Here is a 22,748-nt window from a genome sequence, read left to right on the forward strand (position 1 = left end):
ACGAGACTTGGGTTTCGCGATAGCAAAGGGCTGGAGCTTAACTTTATTCTCGCCATAAATTTTCTTTTACTGCGTCGCTTTAGATTCCGTGAACGCAGCAGGTGTTTACAGACCGAAAGTTTACGATTAATGCTCACAGAAATTCCTGCGGTTGTATCCATCGTCGCGACATTCCCGACTACTTTCATAATTTCTTTTCTCGGTTATAATAGAATTTACCGATGAGTAGAATTGCAGTCGCATCCGTGGAGAATTTGTAACTCGCGTAAACTTCTTACGAGATATGTAATATCAACGCAGGCTTTTACATCATAAATTTTCCATCTTATAAATGGGATACTTTTAGAATACTCGTATTTCTACAGGATCGATCGAATAAACAAAATATAAATTACTAAGCGGTTATATATAAAGTTGGATACACAACCATAAAGAATAACCATAATGGCCAAGAAAAAAATAGGTTGTAAAATTCTGCAGTTCATAGTTAACTGTCATCATCTATTATTTCTGGAAAGACAGCCAACCGGAGGAGACACCACACTTCCATCATCGTGGACCAGGCAACTGTGTGGAACGACATGGAACAACTGTGGCGAGGAGATGGTCGCGATCTTCGCGCTGGCGCGAAACTCCCACCATGGGTGTCTTCGGCACGCACTAGATTCGAGGGGCGATTCGGCATTTTCACGCCAAATCGAGTTCGACTTTTTGCCGGGCACGATGTCACGCTCCGATCTCGCGATCTTGTGAAAGAGAGCAAACGCGAGGACATCGATCGTGCATCACTGTGATGCGTTTATCCCGCTGGATCTCCCTGGAGTCTCGTTGGGTTCTGAGCCGTCGTTGTAAGCGAGAATTTATTATCAAACAGCTTTGCCGATAGGGATCTTTAATATGTAAGATTAAGTGCATTAAACGTGTGATGGTTTAATTTGATCCGAGATATTTCGAGTAATGAGCGAGAGAATCTTCGCGACTTTGCACGTATGCGGAATAATAAAAATAGAAAAATTTTGCATCTCCAAGGATACTAGACGATACCAGTATTGTTGTTTTGTGGAAGAATCCATATATTTTTAAGAGAATGATCTGCGACACGCGGAAAATTGGCACTGTTACAAGACTGCTTGCGTGTGTGGATTTTGTTCTTTATTTTATTTTTGTTATAGTGAATGAACGCAAGCATCACGTAACATACGTATCGTGAACCAACGAAACAAGCAAACGATTAGAAGAACGCCTTTTGAATGATATTTTCATTTTTGTATATTTTTATTGCATAAAAATGCAATATAAAATAAATTTAAATAAATGAGAACATATTATACGTTGTGATAAGTCTTGCATAAATTTCATTAAATTGGCTTCAAAACAAAAGGTGGAAGTTGTTAAATTGAGACGCGTAAAAAAATGTAGCAATCGCGAATTTTATCGAAGACGCTGGCTAGGTTTTGAAGATCGCTCTAAAGTTTGTGGTGCAACAAGTGACTCATGCGGATACGAATTAAAATTTATGATCCGACTGCATACGTCGCGCACGGCCGAATACGAGCAAGCGAGTTTCGATCGCCATCTAAATTTATGCGAGCAAGCGTCTCGCGACAAGAGAATTTAAACACGCGCCGTTTTCCCCCAAGGAGCGATCCGAGGGTTTATCGTCGCCGATTGCACCCCGTGCAACAGGTAAAAGAATCCTGGCACTTATTTTGTTGCTTCTGTGCGACTCCTGTGCGAGAAAATTTCACGTGAGCAAACGCGAGCAACTGTAAATCGGCACGCGGCAAACGTCACGAGTTAAAATAGTAATATATCTCGACTGATTAGAATAATAATATATTTAGAAATATTTGCATCGCACGGAAATAGAAACAAAATACTCAGAATTGTTTGCATCGGAATGTAATAAGCATAAAATTATCTCGCGTTGAAATTAAACAGAAACATTTCAGGCCGCGACCATAGTACTTTGTTTTTAATTAGAAAAAGTTGATTAAAATGAAAAAAGCTGTTATAATGAGAAAAAAATTGCGAGAGAGGAATTATTAAGTAAACTTACTGACGCGGAAAAGTATAATTCATCGCTAAAATGCTAATATTTTACGGCGTCGAGGGTATTGGAAATCAGGGTGCAATCACAGAAATTGCGTGTGATCATAACCCAGAAATGCTATTTCCAATAATTGAATGCCACAAAGACTGCTACCTCGTAAGGGGAGACAGGGAAAGTTTACGCAAACCATTTTTTCTTATCGATGTAATCTTTTCTTGATATACTTTCTGGGATTGAACCGTGGAATATTATCGTCGCAATATAAAGCGCCCCTCGACATTGTTACAGCGGACGCTAACGGATGAGCAGTTTACGAGAAACAAACCAACTGATAACCGAACTGTGCTTCGATAAAATTCGAAGGCGATGTTTACTTTCCGAGAATTTAAATATTAATCTTCTCGCAGAAGAAGAGACAATATCAATGCGAAACTTGTGCCGCTTTATGGCGTATCATCTGTTAGTAATTGGACTTTGCAAAGAGCAAGAATTACAGAGAGTGCTGTAATTCTCGCTGTTTGCAAAGTAAGGAAACTGGAGATTATATCTTCACTGAGCGGAAGAGAAAGAGAGACACAATGATATCAATTTTATTAATCTTTCGCCGTAAATTAAATCCGAAGAAGATAACTTTACATCGCTTTACTATTCGTTAATCCATTCATGCGTCATTAAGTTCCAAAATGAGACTGCGTAAATCATTAAAGACGTTCCGCTGGGTAGCCTAATTACTCATTCGGGATGATCTTCTAACCGATCTATCTGCTCTCAGGAGAGACACGAAATCGTTCCGATTGTCGCAATCAATCAAACAGCTTGGTTCGCATCGGCAAACATATCGGAGATGTCGGAGCGCGGTATAATTCAATCGATTCCCATTGAGCCTGTTGAATCGCGTTAGAAATGAAAATCGCGACGTTGGCTCCGCGCCAAGCGGAAGGCAAAGTCGGATTTATTTTGCATACCGCCTGGCGAACTCACGAATCCTATTAGTAGGTTGCAGTTGCAGCTACAGCTTTCTCGTAGGAACCCCCTTTTTCATCGAGGATTTCACGGAGGATTTGTCGGAGAATTTCTCGTCTGGTCGCCGTTGTTGCGTCGCGGAGTTACGCACTCGTGTTCACCATCAGCTACGGAAGCTACGGCGTCCGCTCGGGCGAGAAATCGCTCGGTGCGGACGCGTTATCAATTCCGCCGGCGTCAGTTTCGCGTAAATATCAAGCGCAATCGACGGTGACGTCCGATCGATGCAGCGGCCAGCGCGGTGCATCTTCTTCGGTGCTTCATTTCGCGCAGGCAGATTTAACGGGCCCGATTATCATGAGCATCCGCGATACCGTCCGCCGACGTTCTGCCGTCGATATTCTACCGTCGACGTTCTACCGCGCGCTTTTCTGCCTTGTTTGCGCTTAGTTGTACAATACACACGCGAAACCAAATCGGTTTCGATGACGGATTGAATTATAATCCCCGCGGAATATCCCGTCGACGCCTTCCGCGAAATGCGAAGATTAATTTGCCGATCGATAGGCGGCTGTGTTACCGTAACAAAGAGCGCCGTATGTTAATGCAACTGCAACATTGTGGCACGTGCCTGCAACAATAATCGTTGTACGCGGATCTGACGGCTCGTTGTTCCCGCAAAGAGCCCTGTGCATTGATTGGCATTAAATTCGCTCCGGCTGTGGGATCCTCACTAATTGATTCGGCCGACTGCCGAATTATTATATACGCGAAAGCGATTAAACCACTTTGCTGGAAAAGCCATCGACAGTCGACAGGCAAAGCCGGCGCTGAGAAATGCAGCTGCGCGGCGCAAATAAATTTCGCAGCGCTCTTAAAGGTCGCGCGCGCATAAACAAGCACGATAAAACAACGCGAATTAGAAACAGAGCCCGCGTAAATCGAGTCGATAAATGTACGCAGGAACGGGGGTATGGCGTTACACATACATCCCGATAAACGTCTCTGAAGCCTCCGGGGCGCCTGACTTGGAGGCGGCGCGACGTGGAGATCGGTCGTCTACGTCGCTCTACATTCAACAACGTCGTGAAACAGCGCTCGGAATCGCGAGTTAAGTGATCTTTTCTCTGTCGTCGTTATTTTATCAGCCTCGTGAACGCTGTTTTACAATTCTTCTTCAGTGAAACTTCAATGAAGAGAGAGAGAGACACGACAGCGAAGGTTGACACGAGCCGCCCAGCTGTTCCGAAGCCTTCAATGTCTGACAAGTTACGGACGTGACCCACTGACCGAGTCGATTAGCAGCTTGGAGAACGCGCGTCGGTCGATTGCGCGACCAAGGAATTTGACGAATGAGAAATATTCACAAGCTTTGGAGCAGGTCATCAATACTGACGAAGAACGAATGGAGAATAGATGGAAAGAAACAGACGGCGATCTAAAGAAGAGATTTAAGCCATAGATCGCGGAAGGGAAGCAAGATAAATAGACCAACAGAAGGCAAGATAAATTCGGCGGCTGCGGTTTCCGGACGGTGCTGGGCGACGATGTGGGAGCATTAGCGGTCCATTGGAGACAATTAGATAATGTCTGGTGTTCCTCGGGCCGGAAGGATGATCCGGAGGCGATCGAAAATAGAGTTATGTTCTCTCGGCGGTTTACGAAACGCTCGAGCCCATGACAACATCGTCGCGAAGGCGAAAGCGGATTAGAACATCGGCGCGGATACTCGCACGCACTCGTGGAAATAGTTTTTTACGGACGTGACGTCGGAGGACGGGTTCTAAGGTCTCGGTCGAGACTAGAATGCAGAGTAGTGTGGTGCGACCTGGTCCTCGTCGGGAAGTTGCTGGAGCGTTTAATTCGATCGCTCAAGCGAGAAGCGCGATCGCTTCGGCGATGCCTCACGTGGCTCGTAAATGAAATCAATCATGTGCTTTGTGTGAAGTGGACTTTGTAATTGTGAAAATAGAAATCCTAAGTCCGACTGAGAGACTTGACAGCTGAAGATACTTCTTGGCGCCTGTCGAGAAAGTCTTGTTGATGTCAACGTAATCGATGCACGAGTCAAGATCTTGTACATCTTCACGCAAGTAAGTTAAAACATGCCGTTACTTGCGTTAGTAATTAAGTAAATAATAATGTAGAGGAAAATCCCCGATTATGAGATACCATATCGATTTTGCCGAATGTAAGGAAATCTATAGGCAGAATTTAAAAATGTAATACGTTCTCTTGAAGAGAATTTAATAAGCTTTAGGTTGGTCAAATGAAAAATCTAATTTAAATATTATTTTTTCTGAAAATTAAAAACATTTGAAAAAAGAGCTTTACGCAAGATCGCGAAAGTGTGCTCCTAATATAAGATACCTTGAGAAATCGGTGTTAAAAGTGCAAAATACATCAGTATTGCAAGTAAAAAACTTTATTAGATATTTTTATAAAAATACTGCTGCCACAGCCTTCGCCAAATCTTCACGATTCCACTGTCGACGCTTCCTCGTTTCTCTAACCTCCATAGTCAGATTCTATAAAAATTAAATACACAAAAATTCGTAACATAAATTCGTATTAACTTCTCTTTAACCTTAACGTAGTATTTTCTTTCTTTTTATTACACTACATACTCTTCATATTCGAGCAATAATTATCTCATATTAAGAGTACCCTGAATATCTCATTATACGAGCCACGCGCCTAGCGGTTCCGCGATCATGAAATCTAACCTCTACAATTAAGCTATTCAACAAATCACGTATTTTCCTGTTACTACGATTCTACTCTATCATTGCATACTGAATTTATTGCCAACCATTTCTTTATTATGTAATAAACAAGGTTTAAAGACTTACCTTAAGTTCCTTTGACATGTTCACAATTTCACAAACCTTTTCTTGCAAAAGCTAAACGCAAAAACGAACAATGAATTTTTCACTAAATACATTTTACACCAAGAGTAATAAGTTTATGGTGGAATTAACAGATGGTGCTCACTAGTTTAGCAGAAACTCCATTATCTCATATTAGGAGCATATCTCATAATAGGGGATTCTCCTCTATTAATAAAAAATGTGACCAAAAATCGCAATAATTACAATGTACGTTCTGATACTTAATTACGCCTTCATTTACTTACGAATCTCTTCCTAAGATTCTTTAAGATTAAGGAATATCTTAGTCTGATCCGTTGATCCCGAATCCTTTTGTAGAATTCGAAAAAATAAATCCTTCCAGAGCAGGATTGAATTTTTCAATTAACTCTTCTTCAAGCTCTTGAGAGAGGAGAATCGCAGTTGCATTAAATCCTGCACATTTATTTAGCGGAAAAGGTTGTTACGGTATTTCTTCGTCTCTGGTGATCTATCGTACTTAAAAGAGCGTAGCGAGAGCACGTGGGCGATGCTCTGTCAGTATGTAGTGCCCGGAGAAGGGTCTAAATGCATCAGAGCAGCACGGACATGGAGCACTTGGCGAAGGCGATACCCTTGTCAGAGGGATAACGGGGTGCAAAGCGGACATTTGTTAACCAACAGGGATATCATACGTGAACGGGAAGGTTCTCTCCCTCGCAATTAAGATTTCTTTTTTTTAAATCTCTACCTCATTAGCGGCCGCACGGTTGTTTCATAGATGTCCCTACGCGCTAACGATGTCCATTGTGGGACGCGGCGTTTGTGCAAAATAGAGCAATCGGAATGATCCGTAATGAATGAAGCTATCGCGTGCGCGCTCGTGCACGCATAATAACAGGCGGATTTCTGTTAGGCAGCTATACGTTTAGGATTCATCGTATAATTGGCATGACGGGCGTGATCAATTGGCCGCGCTCTCGTATCGCATCGTACGTCCACGTGGTAAGTCCACGCGGATTTCTCTCAGAGTCGAGTCTGGAAGGAAAGGGACGTGCTGTTCAATCGCAAGCGCATACCGATCGCACGTCGCAATTGCAGATGCGCTGGGAAAAACCTGCGTTAACGTCCATCGATCCTGGGTGACTGGGTAGAACGATATTGCACGCTCGTGTACGTCTGATTGGGGAATTTACAGGCGGCCCTTCAGCTCGCGCAAATTGACCGAAATTAATCGACGCGTCGGGGATGGCGCGGAATGTCGTCGTGTTAATCGGCGGATGATGGAAACCGCCATCCATAACATCATCCGTAATCCAGAATGCCGCACTAAAGTGAATCGTATCCGAGACCGAGAGCGAGCTGTAATCTCGCACTCGTCCGAGTGCGTTAATTGCTCGATTGTCATCACATCCACGTTGTCTTTTCTAGAAACTACATAGATTGGTTTTCATAGAATAATTGTATAAATTCTTGTAATTTCAGATTACTAAAGACAAAGGAATGGTCTCGAATCAGGGAAAAACATTGACACAATGTATCGGAATCCGACAGCAACGTCGCACGTGATCCGGAATCCCATGGCGAACCTTTATTAGGGTGCCGGAACCGTCCGAAGGACTCTGCAATACCATTCTTCGAGATAAATCAATGTTATCACTCGACCGTGTTGTCGACGATGAGCTGAGTCAACCTACGGTCCCAGTCAGCGAAAATCAAACAAGGTGGAATTTTGCGCCCTTGTCCGTCCGAGTTTGATCCGAATTGGCGAGAATCGATCATGAAGCTGCGATTGTCGAGAACGCGAAGCCAACGAATCTTTCCGCCAGTCAACGTCATCAATGTAGCTTCTCGCTCGTCGATCCAACAGAAACGATAAAGGAAGCGGGATATTAGCGAGCAATGATGAACGTCACGGCGGTCCTTCAGGATCTGGGATCCGCAAGGGGCGGACGGCTGATGGGACCACGTTCCACGATCGACATCGCGAACGTCAGCTTTATGAGAACTACTACGTCGCGATACGAGAACTACTCCAGCGCGATCGTCGCTTTTCTGAAAGAGGACAGCATGTCGGATCGCCGGGACTCTCTGTACATCGTGCTGCCGATCACCGTGATCTACGCGGTGATCTTCTTCACCGGCGTGATTGGCAACATCGCCACGTGTGTGGTGATCGCGCGCAACAAGTCCATGCACACCGCCACCAATTACTATCTCTTCAGCCTGGCGGTGTCCGATCTGCTGCTGTTGATCTCCGGTCTGCCACCGGAAATGTACTACATATGGTCGCACTTCCCGTACATCTTCGGCGAGGCGTTCTGCATCATCCAGAGCTTCGCCGCAGAGACCTCGGCCAACGCCACCGTCCTCACCATCACGGCTTTCACTGTCGAGAGGTAAAGCATTGGGAAAACACGTAGACATGCGCGCGAAGTTCCATGACGGATAAAAACCGGATGATTGGCGGGATGTCGAAGTAGAGCGTACACTGATAGCGCGTCGACATCTCTCGTTCGACAATCAGTCGATTCCGCTTGATATCCGGTATCCGCTGTCATTCTTCTCTTTTCTCTCTTTTTCTTTTTTTTAACGAGCTGCGCGCGACAATGCGATTCTCCGAGTATAAACCTCCGCAACTCCTGCAATACGAACGGAGACGAACGGGGTAAATATTGGCAAAGCGATTTTCGCGGGCGTCTTTTGATTTTAGATTTTCGATGTCGAAATTGTACATCGCACGCCCGAAGACGCGTGAGATCCGCGAAAGGGCGTGAGAAATGTGAAGGGCTGGGCGCGAAATCGATACACCCAATCCGAAAGTCGGGATGACAAACGAGCGAGCGAGCTTGCAAGCGAAAATAAAGCGTCCTGATCTTGATCCTCGTCTATCCGAAGGTACGTGGCGATCTGTCATCCCTTCATCTCGCACACGATGTCGAAGCTATCTCGGGCGGTGAAGTTTGTGGTGGCGATCTGGCTGCTGGCGCTGTGCCTCGCTGTACCGCAGGCCATCCAGTTCGGCATCATCTACGATTACGCCGAGAACGACACTGCGATTCCGGACAGCGCGAGGTGCTCCCTGCAGTGGACCTTGATCGAGCATGCCTTCGAGATCTCGACTATCCTGTTTTTCGTGATGCCGATGTCGATCATCACCGTGTTGTACGTGCTGATCGCCATCAAGCTGAGACGTTCCAGCCTGCTCACCGCCTCCGTCAACAAGCGGCATCACGTACCCGGTGGACTGAATCAGGACAGCAACAGGAGCAAGACGAACGCTCAGAGAAATGTCATCCGCATGCTAAGTAAGTGACGGAATTCGTTTTGATTGCAGCTCGTGGTCGAACATGTCCTTTGCACAGTCGAAGTGACTGAAATCGAACTCGTTTCGATTGCGAGAGATTCGTATCCTCGAGAAACTTTGAAGAATAGCCTCAAGTCTTTCGAGGAGAGCTTCTGGAGGTCCAGAGTGCCTCCTGGTCCCCGTGAGGATTCAGACCTAAGGGCTCAGATACCTTCGTGCGCGAGTTTGTCGCAAACTTGGCGAAAAGAATCGAGGCTCGTAATTCTTAAGAAGATTTGCAATTATTTCACCTCGGGGAATGTCGAATCGATCGAAACGCAGAGGGTGGGCGAGAGAGTGAGAACGCGCAAGTTTCATATTTTTTTGTCTATCTTCTTGCGAAGCATCGTAAGACAAATGGCGACTTCCTGGCAAGATCAGATAGATAATAAAACCATTATCCTCAATATCAAACATGAGGTCGTGCTTTAATGGAATATAAATTTGAAACTTGGTTGCGTGGAAGTATGATGAAAAATTGGAAAACTTCACTAAGAGCAGATCCTATCAGAAGAGCCGGGGGGAAGAATCTGTCATTAAAACTTATCCCATTTATTCATACTGTATTTTGCCAACATTTTCCCATGCGAGCTCGTACTTTCGATCACTCCTACGGCAATACAAGCTGCGATCTCGGCGACAAGAATACAAATAACAGTAACAGCCACTTTGATCGATGGTTGAGTGTTAGAAACATAGCACGTACAAAACCGTAATGTACTCTAATTATACTAAGCTCGCATAGTTTCTCAAAATAATTCAAACATATAATCGCGCCAGTTATTCTCTCCTCGCGGAAAGTTCAAACGCTTGAGCCGGCGAGAGCGAGCCGGCGTGTCGCAATTATACGGATGCTCCGGCTAGACATTGCTGCAACAACCTCGCGAATTATTCAAATCTGGTCTTAATTATCGGAACTCTGCTTACAAGAACGTAGATATCTGAGTAATGCCGCGAGCGCCTTGCCGTACGTTAATAACGCGCCAGCTATGTCGCAAAGTTATTTCGCATTGCACGTCGACGAAGTCCTATCAATGTTTTACATGCGTGTTCTCGTTCATGAACCGGAAGTGTCCGTGTGAGTCGCGCTTGCCGAGGTACGAAGCCACTTTTCATACGCTGATTGCAGTCGGAATAATATTATATAAATAAATTATAATCTGACAAGCTTGACTTAACTTAAATTATATTATAACTGCAATAAATGTTTGGGTAGAGAATCGTACATTTAGTAAAACATCACTTGCACGTTTTGCGACAAGCAGAATCTCGCCAACCGATTGAACCCTTTGAAGCCCGAAAGAAATATTGTTACGTGAATGTAATCATGGAAAATTACGATATTGTCGATCTATCGATATCGGCAACATTAACTCTCAATTTGCTAGCGAATTCGGCGCAAAGGCGTTTCTTTCGTTCCTTCCACACTTGTTCGATATTCGGTAATTTTCAAGAATGGGCTCTGTCCAGCTCAGCAACATAAATAAAAAAGAAGGGTCAGAGGGAAACTTCAAAAGAAACCAGTTGTCCCTGTGTATTCATGTTTCTGCTTACCAGAGCATTTTCAAAGCGGAAGTTCGTTGATATCAGTCCCTTGGCCGGGTCGTGCAGATATAAAAAAAATCGAATTTTATTTCGGCGGGGGAGAGGAAATGCGCGTGTTCTTCGGCTTTATAGTCTTGTATAAATTCCTTCTTTCCGACCGACGTTGTACGTAACTGTTAGCTTCAAGGTAAGGACCTTCATTCACGTGACATTTAATCTTGCGTTACGCTGGCTGCCATTTTCGACCTCGTGACTGTCGAATTTAAATTTCAAGAAATTCACGCGTCTCGGTCTTTCCTCTAAAATATTTCTGTGCTTCGTTCGCTCTCGGTTTTTTAACACAGAATTTCTGATATCTCTTCTCCTCGCGGAGATAATAAATAATGGAGATAATAGTGATCATCTTTTTCTGGACAGATTTTTGACAGAGTACTTTGTCCCTCAACGATTCGATGCTCCAATAAAATTGGTGTCGCAATACGAATAACATTTTTTGAAAATTGTAGTCGTGTTGAAGGAATGAAAATTCAGTTATTTAATTTTTCAATGTCATTCCGAGATAAAACAATTTTAAGTTTCTGCCATGAGCGACTCTGGCTTGTTGTTTCCGATCGATCGAAAAAGAAAATCTCTTTCATGCTCTGTGCGACGTCCACGAACACGCAACGGACCTTCGCACCGTGATGTCCTTATACGAGATCGCAATTCGTTATAAGTTTGTGATACGAATGAGATCGAACTACTTGATGGAGGAACCAATTGACAAGTCCCCCGAGGCCATTCTATTTCCGTTGGCACGGAAATCGACGAGATCATCAGGCGCCATCCCAAAAATCGGGATTGCGCCGGCCTTGCCTATTCCTCGACAAAATAAGCGAATCAACCGAGCGATTTCGGACTCGATTAAGCTGTAATCGTACGTTTCCTGATTATCAGAACTGGCACGCACAGCGGCTGGATCGAACCGGCCAAACATGGAAACCTCGTACGAATTACAAGAACCATTTGGTTGTACGACGATATCATTAGGGCCAGGACTAATATCGACGTTACGTTATCCACAGATCGAGATTTATATCATGTCCATAAATTTCCCGTGAAATTTTCAGATGTTTCCCTTTCGGTGGAATTAATTAACGCGTCTCGTGGATCACTCTGAATGATCAAAAGGACCAAACGAGGAAGTTCGAGGGATCTTATTAAGTGGATCCACTTAGTAAGGTCCCTCGAACTTCCTCGTTTGGTCTCGACCAGATGTTACGCGCGGGCCTAATCTCAAATCGAGTGGAATACGTAACTCCCCTCAATTCTTCGGCCAAATGTTTGCGGACGTCGTTGTCCCGCGTCGTCATATTTGCGTTGATCGATCCCAACGTGTGTGCGACGCAAAAAGTTAAACCGACATCCGACGGTGAAACGACGAAATTTGAAATACGAGGGATATGTAGTATTCCCTTTGCTCTTTGCCGTTATCGACACCTCTCGTAAGTTATCCTCTCCTGTCGCATTCAGGTTCCAGAGGGCTCGCGTCTGAAACCACGAAGAATTATTCTACTCGCGTCTAGCCGTGCTATTACAGATAAACGACTTGGACTCACTTTTCCCTCGCACTGGCAATCATTCACAGCCGCCGTGTGGTGATGCCGATTTCATCTTTCTTGTCTACGATTCTTTGCGACAGTTTCTTTCGAACAGATGGATCCGCCGACGATTCCTTTATTGAATTTTTTACGAACTTTGCTCTCAAGGTCGCCGAAGAGTTTTTCGCGAAGACAAATTTAAGCAATGAGAAATGTTACGGATGAAAGTGGACGACACTGGACACCTTTATAATTCACGATTGAACACCCTTATAATTCACGACGAAGTTCCGATCGAGTCCCCACGTGTTCGGTGTTCGTCGCTGGGATTGTGTGGGAGGACGCATCTCGTGGAAAATGCCATCGATTTTGCGATGAACGTCGATGTAATCTCGATGATGAACATCCGGACTATGGATCTGGCGTCAAGCTAAAATGATCGATTCTGCATTACGTGCCAGAACCCTCGTATAACCAGATTCTGATGCCATAACCGGGGCAGTTATTTTTAATGCACGTGATAGCTTCGATTAAGGCCGAAACAACAACGCGACCGCCGCATTTACACGTATATATTTACGGGTGCATTTTAGCAGACTGCGGGTTGTATACGTTTGCCTGACGCAGCCGCGATCTATTTTTCGACCAATTCGCTTATGTAAGCCCCCGTCGAGCGATCCCTCCCGCCCCTTGATCGAATGAACGTATCGGAGCTCTATCATGAGTTGCGTCCAAATTTACGCTGAATTATTATGGAAATTTGTGCATCCTGCTTGGCGCAATTTATCGCTCCAATTTATGCTTTGCACACGCAAAACGCTACCGTGAAATACCGGAAAACGAGTAACGATTACACGCTCGACTGTGACTACTGAATGAAGCTGATACGAGGTGACAAGAGCTCATGCCGCGTGGATCCGTTGCCTCTGCTCGATCGTATTCTTACGCAAGAGCATTAGGAAAACAAACACATAAAAGTCTACGATTGCCAGTAACAAATCTTCTGCGGTAACAAAATCGGATCATTTCGTGGCTTGGCCAAGAATCGGTCCGTTTCAGCGAAGAAATGGAAAGGCGCGTGAATGACAATTATCGTATTTTTATGCGGACCCATAGCGCATCAGTATTCTTCGACGTTTCTCGGCCCAGATTTCATCGTCCCGAACTGGCAACCGTTATTCGAGTTCAATGGCAGTCGCGTGCTGCCTAAAAATACCGGCGTGTTGTCCGCTCGCTCGCTCTTGCTTTCGATTTCTGGATATCCCCGAGTGCCATCGAGATAATAGCAGTTTATTTGCTGTCCCATTCCGCCCCGTGCCGTTCCGCGTGTCCCGTATCGATTTATCAATCTGTTTGGCCGCCGAGGGCGTTCCATCCGGATCTCTCACAAATTTTCTCGTTTCCACGACCATGCCATAAGGACTTCTCCCCTCATTTACTCACCCCGTGGCGACTCCCCGTTACGGAGGGGTAATGCACGTTTCCTAGAAAAAAAAAAGAAACCCCGGGGGAAGTTTGTTGGCCACGTGCGCCTCTGTTTTCTTTCCTTTCTGCGCCGCGGAGATCGAGGTCGAGGCTCGTGTACTTCGGAAATGAAGATGGAAAAAACACGTTTGATTGACTTTGAGAAGTTAGTCCGCCGTGTCGTGGTCATCCCCGTGATGAAATCCCCGGTGTTATCAGACGGTTGCCTGAACACACGGCTCTACTGGTGTCTGAGGGATGAGGACGCGAGATATTGTTTATTCCGGGTCTCTCCGAGCCATCATACACGCGCTCATCTCCACCTGTGTTATGAAATATAATTAAAAAAATATGTGATATGCTTACATAAATAAATGGACCGAAGTCGATCCATGAGTAAGCAAACCGAATGGATTCCAGAGCAAAATTAAAATGGAACTTGACGCTTAATCATCTGAGAACATCATCGGAGAACAACGCACTTGCAAATTTACTTCAGGGATCAAGTAATTGATCTGAGAGGGCCGTAGGGGTATTGAGTGCTCGTGAAAATATTCCTTTTAGTAGTTGGGGTGGTTCGATGAAGCGACAGGTAGCCAGTAGGCCAGGCCCTTCATTACTTTAACGGTGGACCGTGTCGTTGTTCCATCAACGAGGAAACGATCACCCATGAATTTATCGACTAGCCCAGGGCGCTCGATAATTTTATTAGCGCGTTTGCGGGTATTCACGCGCGTGATATTAGAGATCGCCCTGCACGAGGCTCGAAAAGCGGCGAGTTTTGCGGATCGGCTTACACGGTAACGATCACGCACAAAAATAACTTTTATTAATCGAACACAGTAAAAAATAAAATGTTAATTTTAACATTTTTTGCATGTCTCAGAAAGTCCACTCTAAATTTTAAGTTAAAGTAACTCATTCGTCATATGTTACTTCTTGACAAACTAGAAATGTTAAGTAATTAACACAATACTTTACATTTATTTTTGTTATTGTAACTTTAAGTGTGATGTAAAAATAACATACAAAGTAATTGAAAACTACATGGAAGAGAAGTTACAATAACTCATCAGAAAAGTTGATAGAACATTTTCGTTCATACAATATGAACATTTACTTTTTATGTTATATTAACACATGATAGTAATTATTTCAACTTAAATTATTTTTGATAGAAACATTTAATTTTAATAAATTTGATTATTTTATATGTCAAAGTTCATGATTATTTGAAGATTTACTTTGACTTCTTTTAGAATGTTAAACTGACTTTGTGACATGTTGATTGTTTAAAATTATTGTGTTAAAAGCATTTCAAATAATATTCCATTTCTAAGAGATATACACAAAATGTTAAGTTATGAAGTTAACATTAATATAACATATAAAATTGTTATAAAAATAATAGCATATCAGTTATATGTTAATTTTACATTGAAGTAGTAATCAAAACATGGCAACACAAGAAAATTTTAACATATGGATGCACAATTTTTAACGGTGAACGAAATTGAAGTGGCTTTCGAATCGCGCGCCGCATATCATCATAATGATTCCTCGTTATTAAATAGTACGCTCCTGCGTGCAATAATACATTTACGAGGTTGAATATTTAATAACGGGAATATAACTGGAACGATCAATAGTAGAAATGCAAGGAAATGTTTAAATGCAAGGAAACATGCCCGCTTATGCGCGGGCTATCCAATTATGGCAGAAGGTAATAAGAATACTTTGAAAAAAAAAAACAGGAAGATCTACGACCAACACGTTTTCATACTTACGTAATATATCGTCGTATGCAAATTGCAGTACGAATCGAGTCAAGTCCGTCGGATTCACGAATTTGGAAAACGAGAAACCAATTCCGAGAGTCCCCGGTGCGATCTGCTCAGTAAATTTACGGTCGTATTGGGATCGCTTATCTTTGTCCTATTCTCGACGGCTAGTGCCTCGACCAGAGCGATAATCGAAATAAAAATGTTAACCATCGCGCTGTCATCGAGCGAGGCGAGTGAATTTGACGACGAACGTAAAATACATGTACGTAAAATGGTCTTTTATTCGCAAAATTGAAAAAGAGAAAATGCAAAAAGGAAAAAGGAAAAATATACGTGATTCTCCCCGTTTCCCTGTCGCCGACTTTTCACCGCAAAAAACAATGGGATGTGTTTCTGTTCATTATTGACGATCCATTAATGCTTTCGATGGCTCGTCGATTAAAAACGAATTATTCGCGGTAATATCCCATATATTGCAAAGTACGCGGTGAGTATTGCATTTGTCAGAGATGATAGAACGCAGAACATTTTTCCATATCATTTCCATGCAGAAAGCTCTCATTCTCTTGCACAGTAGTTTTTAAAAGTCGAATATCACGAGAATTGTAGAGAACATTTTCGGAATGCGCGGAGAAACGCGCAAATGTTAAAGGCGAACACTGATCCCTGATTCCTGATGCCCCTCTTTTCCTCTTTTCTCCCTTTAACACGCAAATTAGAACGAGAAGCGAACAGTTAGTCGGTTATTTACATTGTCCTTAATGAGCCGCAATTTTGTTCCGATTATTTGCTGCCCTAATCTTCTTTTTCTCCTTCAAATACCACGAGTTTTTTCAAGCTATTTAAACATCCTTAAGTTAGTTACTTACCCACGCAAATGATTCCGTAGATTAAGAAAATTTCATGTCGATCGGAAATTAAACGACCGTCGGCAAGATTACATCTGTGGTATTTTTACATTTACGGAATCTCGAAAGTAAGCAAACGTTTATTTTTTTTTCGTTTTTTAAGTACGTAATTTTCCAAGTTTATTTCAAGAATTTACATAAAATACGAAATTTTATAGCACTTAGGTGGATTCTTGTCCCTATTGGTAGCTGTAACATCCCTCATCCTTTAATATCCGAGGGTGTGCGCGCTCAGGGCGCAAAATTGCCCTCTTTCAGTGTATTCTTGTCAGTCCCTTTGCAAATTCTACTCCAGCATAACAAAACAGACAGGAGAAAATTCTTATCGTTCCAGATCCTTATTATTGCGGGCGTTATTGTACATTTTTTTCTCTTTATATGACAATTTGGTTGTTGGTGCGAAATTTGCAGATCCCTGCGCAGACGCGCTCGCAAAACTGCAGTACTCTGCAACTATACAATTTTCTGGTTAATTTAAATAAATGGGTATGAATCCATCTGATAAATTGGAGAATTGTTCATTCTCGCTTTTTGTATACGAGATTTACGGCTCGAAAAAGTATAATTTGTGTGAATTGTCGCCAAATATATTTATTTTTTACATTCGACTGACAGCGATGAATTTTTGCGATTTATATCGCCATTGCGGTCACCACGGTTATTCATTATTATTGCATTGTTTGCAGCCAGACTCGCTAATAGCAATTTTAGCGTTTTCAAGCGTTTTCATTGTCGGTCGAATTTCGTGTCTAGAATCCATACAGCTTCGACCTTTTCCCAAGCTCATAGCTCCTCAGGGATTTTTAAACAGGCGGCATATCGACCATCCCGCGTTCCCTTTCCTAGCTCGGTAGAGAACAATTAAGTTCACCGTGTAAGTTTATTATAGAAAGTGCGCGAGGCAATAACGTGAAACAAATTGCCGAATTTACTCGCGACACACTACTCTTTCTCTCTGAGAGAAATGGATGCAAACGAGAGAGAAACTTGGAGATAGTTTCTATTCGTAATGACTCGTGAATCCCCAACTTTATAAGAAGACCCGCGAACGCGCCTGCCTTCCAGAATCTGCAAGAAAATATCATTTAATATCACATTTAAGAAACTATAAAGGGTAGAGATTACATCTAAAATTAATTCCATTTAATTATCATTGAAGTAACGTGAAAAATGACGGCGCTTAAAACGCTTCACCCTTTTCGAAATTTAGCTGTATAATGTAATATTCGCCAGGGGATAATCTCGAAGAAGTTATTCCCGCATTCCTCCGCTCCTTACTGCTTTGCAAACGAGCGATAAAATATAATATAAAAACGCGATACAGAAATCACACAAAAGATATCCGTGTAATGGGTAATTCCTCCCTCGTTTTCGCATTCATGGGCGATCTCGCGTAATCCGGACGCGGGGAATATCTGATATTGCGAGAAGACCATGGATTCGTTTAAACAAAAAATAAACTTACCAATCCTCCGTTGTTCGCTCCGTTGCCAGTTCTCTCGATAAATTTCGATCACTTTGTCTCTCGAAAATACCGACGTAAATTTCGCAATTACAGCAGACAATTGCGTGACGCAATAAAAGTTCATTTCCTCGGCGCGTAAGTGAATGAAATCGCGGAAAGTGATCTAAAGTAGTAGTAGTAGTAAATGAAGGCAAATGGTCCCTCCGCGATGACACTTGCGTCGTCCTCCGGGATTTGTCCGGATGCGTTCTAGTAGTGGTAATGTTCGCATTTTCCGCTTCTGAACATGACTAATTGTTTATTCTACTAACGCCAGAATATCACTCATAATTTTTGAACTGTAGTAATATCAGCGATGCGTTTACGTTCTACAGTGTGTTCTAGTTCTGAAGTGAACAATTTTTTTAATCCCGCAGCGAGATTACATTTTTATAGTATTTTTAATAAGTAGTACAAAAACTTCTCACGGAAAAGTCTAAAGGTTTATGATTCAACTGAAGTTCTCAAAATTATCGAAACACATTTTTATTTCATTAATCCTTTATTCTCTCTTAATATAATCGCTCGTTAAGGATTTGACTTGGACATTGAAATTATCGATAAAAATTTACCTTAAGTTCTTCAGTGCTTTTAATGAGCTGACTCTGAATTTTCTCGGAGTTGATTAAAGCGAGGATAACTTCATTAAAGTACGTACTATCATCCTACATTGTACAAGTTATTTAATTTTATACCTGTCATCTTTCCCTCTCATGCGCGCGCGAGTGTGCACGAGGAACTGAAGGGCTAAGTAAATCCGCTTTAGTGCACTGATCTTCTTGATCTCCGACTTGACGAAATATCGCCTTTGCAGTTGCAGTGGTGGTAGCCTTCTTCATCTGTTGGGCACCGTTTCACGCTCAGAGACTGCTGGCTGTGTACGCTCAGGGAAGAGCATCCGAGCCGGAAGATGCCCTGGTCTTAGTCTACACCACCCTCACGTATGTCTCTGGAGTGTTCTACTATCTGTCCACAACAGTGAACCCACTTCTCTACAACATCATGTCTAATAAGTTCAGGGAAGCCTTCAAGGTAAGTTCTCCCTCTGGGCTTTTCACTCGGGTGAATCGAATTTAACTGATCAATTTTCCATTGCACAGTATTGAACAATAGCTGTATTCATGGAAAGTAGAAAATACCATTATATATATTATGTAAATTTAGAAAACATTGCGTAGAAAATGTTACATTGCGTTGAAAACGTTACATCGTTATATTGACAATTTTAAGTTACATAATTATTATTTAAAAGTACTACTATATTAATATTAGCAAATGACATTATGTGATTATACAATATTTGATTTATAATTTTATTTCTTTGCTACTAATTATTCTATTTTATTCTATTAATTTGTTAGTTCGAGCGTGTTGACTTGTACCCTCGATTATTATCGACAAAATATCGCAACATCTTATATAATATCCTACATAAACATCCTACATAATTCCATAATTTTCATAATTTCAGTCGATGTTGCCCAAGAACTGCGTCGGGAAGCGCTCGTCCCATAGGAGTCATCGACAGCCGACTTACAGCAGTCTGTCCCGGTACCAGAGATCGATGAAGCATCGGTTCGAGCACTATTCACCCTCGATATCCATCAGTGAGGAGCAGCAGCGATTGACGCACATCGCGTTAACGAACGCGAACTCCTGCGGGCCAAACGGACTTGCGAAGTCACAGAGCGAGCAACAAATACGACCCGCCACTATCATTGCAACCAGAGAAACAGCCGGATGTCGGGAGTACGTCAGAAGTATGTCCAGAGGATCCAACTCCAGTCAGATCACCATGATGACGTCGCTGAACAACGAGGGCAACAACAATGTGGCCGCGAGCGAGTGTCTGCTGAGGATACACAGATCGCCAAAAGGCGTCACTTTAGGTAGCGTCTGTTTGCGAATGTGCTCTCGCGCAACGTTAATTAATCCATCGCCTATAACGACAATGAGTCCCCCTAAGTCATTGATACGGGTCCTCCCATATTTACCGAATTAATTGAGAACCCCAACTTGCCGAGGGCAAGACGTGTCTGGCCACGCGCGGTCACTCACATGATATTATTTCACAAAAATACAAATTGTAATAACGCAAACGAAATGTTACCTCGAGTTGTCGAGATAAATATTTATTTAATAAATGCAAGCAGCGATATGATGGCGAAAGACGCCAGCTTATCGCGTTTGCTTCTGTAAAAGATTGCTAAAGTGTTGCGCAAAATAAGAAAAAATGAATAATAAACGCTTCAAAGTGAGATTACTCATGTTAACGGATTATTCATGTTAAAAAGTTGCTCTTTTAGTACAAATAATCTTGCTCTCTCGAATATCTGTCGAAATTCTTATCGACACAATTAAGTAAGAGCAGAGGAAATAATCTCAGTACTCTCACTCTTTCAGCAGGAATTCTCACGGGGAAGCTAAGCCTTGGCACGAAAGGGTTCTTCACGCACCACCGGAAGAACTCGGTGAACAGCGCGCCGAAACCAACGAAGACGGGAAACGCAGCAGTTGCATCGCTGCCGCGATTCCAGAGTCACCCGAGCATCGAGAGCGCCAACACGATCAGCAACTCCAGCCTGCAGGACCTCGACAAGACCGAATTCACCGGCTCGGAGCTGGCGCAATACATGGCCGAGTTGAATTGCGACCTGGTCACCTGACATCCTTCCTACCAGGTGGAACGTCGTCTCTCGAGTTAGACGTCTCAAACTGATGCGACCAACTCTCTGGATGTGGAACCATAGACTCGTGCGAGGTCTCTTCTTGCGAGAATCTGAAGAGGGAAGATACGAGATTTGATGTACAGTGTGTATACAATATTATTATCCGTAACATTCAAGTTTCAAGTCCGTGAAAATGTACTGTCGGCGATCGAAGACTCAAACAAACTGCAAATTTAATTGCAACACGCGGCATTGCGTTGGATCTGGATTGGTTGGCCGGACAATAAGCGAGACTGTTACGTCAGCGGGAAAAAAATGAATCGGTAAAAGTGTCGAGTGACGAACGTTATCGTGTTGATAACGTAACATTGTAGCATGTAATCACGCGATGCGGTCTGTCAAGATGTTAATGCGAAAGAGAACTTCTTGCTTATTGTTCGTTGATATCTGTATCTCGTGATAAAGCAGATTGCACAACAACGTGATTTGAACGCTAATTGCAATCAAAGACTCAAAATCATCTAGACTCGCGAAAAAGTGAACAAGTATCATATGAATTATTTATGTCTATTGTCTCGCGCGCGATATTATAGGAAGATTCCAAAAGTCCGCACTCAAGATTACTTTGACGGCACCGATGAAAGGTAACTGCAGCTCTTCGGAGGAATTCTCTTTTACGAAATGATTTCCTTCCCATTTATTGGTTGCAATAGAAGCAATATATATTAAATAGATATTACATAGATTAATATGACGGAACCCATACAGCACGCAAAGAAAAATATTTTTGCGTGCTGTAAGATTGCATATATATTGCAGGAATCTTCCACCGCAACGTAGCAACATTGCAAATTCACTGCGAAATGTTTCTGCAGCATTGCTATGGGATTGCAGGAATGTGAAAATGTCCGCTTTTCGGAACATTGCAACGAAACATCATAATAATATTGCAATGTAATGAATTTGCAATAATTATAATTATTCATTATTATATACTTTAAATATTTTTATTTATTAACATAAATAGACAATTATATGTAATATAACAATAGTAATAAAAAATGAAATAAACATTTTCTCTATTTTTGTTATAAAAAAGTAACTGTTCTTTATAAAAAAAAACTTAAAAATCCTCTTCTTGAGATATTATTTTTCATTTAATTATGTTAAAATATTTTTCCTTTAATTAAATAATTGAATCTTCTTCGTTTTTGTTTGTATGTTGCCTGTAAAAATAAAATAGGAATTAAAATTCATATATTAGCATAAAATTACATAAAAATATACATATACTGCAAGTATGTATAGAATTATATGTAAAATGGCATACTTTGATCTCTCAATCCTAACCGGAGCTTGAGCAAGCCACTTGGAAATGCATTCAGTAATTTCTGCATCAGTGGCATGTTGTGTATTTCACGAACAGCTTCTATAACAGAAAAAGTTATTAAAAATATTACAACTATTAATATGCAGTTTTCTAATGAATTTCCATAATTTTGAGGTTATAGTAATATAAACCGTGAGATAGGCAAATAGAGATTCTCTATTATAATTAATAGATACAAGATTTTAACAGCACACAAGTGCTATAATGAGACATAATATTATAAAAAAGTACTTACCTTTTTCTTTTACGTAACTACTTTCTTTTAGAATGATGCTCGCGTCGTACACCCACCATGTTCTTTAGATAGTCGAAAGAGACAAACACCGCATGCACATATATATTACCGAGCTTAGATTCTGGTCATCACACATCATTGGTCGAATAGATTTGAACGAATCTCGTTAGGATAGGAAGACTCCAATGTTTTAATAAAATGAATTATTAATATTAATTAATTACAAATTTTGATTGTGCAATGTTTCCGAAATATTAATGTCATGTTGCTACAAGTGTGCTGGTATTTTGCGGATATATATCTCTGCAATGTCTTTGTACTGTTGCATTGCAATTTGCAACGTTGCAACGTTGCTGCAATGTTGGTTGGTGCAAGCTTCTGTGCTGTATGGGAAGTGTCAAGTGGAAGATTACGTATAGATTGGAATTACATAATGATTCTAATCATCAATAATTATA

The 22,748-nt window shown here is 42.1% G+C and overlaps 1 protein-coding gene across 2 annotated transcripts; it reads left to right on the forward strand.

The window, feature by feature from the left end:
• The first annotated feature begins 667 nt into the window (after window positions 1-667).
• LOC105283116 (pyrokinin-1 receptor) lies at window positions 668-21,202 on the forward strand. 2 transcript variants are annotated; one of them, XM_011345589.2, is made up of 7 exons: window positions 668-848; window positions 3,980-5,109; window positions 7,351-8,264; window positions 8,764-9,173; window positions 18,811-19,028; window positions 19,468-19,885; window positions 20,403-20,662. In XM_011345589.2, exons 3-7 carry the CDS (start codon window positions 7,768-7,770, stop codon window positions 20,660-20,662), a joined length of 1,803 nt encoding a protein of 600 aa, XP_011343891.1. In that variant the 5' UTR covers window positions 668-848; window positions 3,980-5,109; window positions 7,351-7,767. The 2 variants fall into 2 exon arrangements, with proteins under 2 accessions (XP_011343891.1, XP_026824158.1); XM_026968357.1 differs by having other exon boundaries at window positions 670-848; window positions 20,400-21,202.
• The last annotated feature ends 1,546 nt before the right edge of the window (window positions 21,203-22,748 follow it).

Source organism: Ooceraea biroi, chromosome 3 (assembly GCF_003672135.1).
Source record: "Ooceraea biroi isolate clonal line C1 chromosome 3, Obir_v5.4, whole genome shotgun sequence".
Lineage (NCBI taxonomy): Eukaryota > Metazoa > Arthropoda > Insecta > Hymenoptera > Formicidae > Ooceraea > Ooceraea biroi.

Coding starts and splice junctions, on each gene's coding strand:
- LOC105283116 (XM_026968357.1), top strand. CDS start 7,768: ATGATGAACGTCACGGCGGTCCTTCAGGATCTGGGATCCGCAAGGGGC. Junction 8,265..8,763: donor ACGGCTTTCACTGTCGAGAG/GTAAAGCATTGG, acceptor GTCTATCCGAAG/GTACGTGGCGATCTGTCATC. Junction 19,029..19,467: donor AGTTCAGGGAAGCCTTCAAG/GTAAGTTCTCCC, acceptor TCATAATTTCAG/TCGATGTTGCCCAAGAACTG.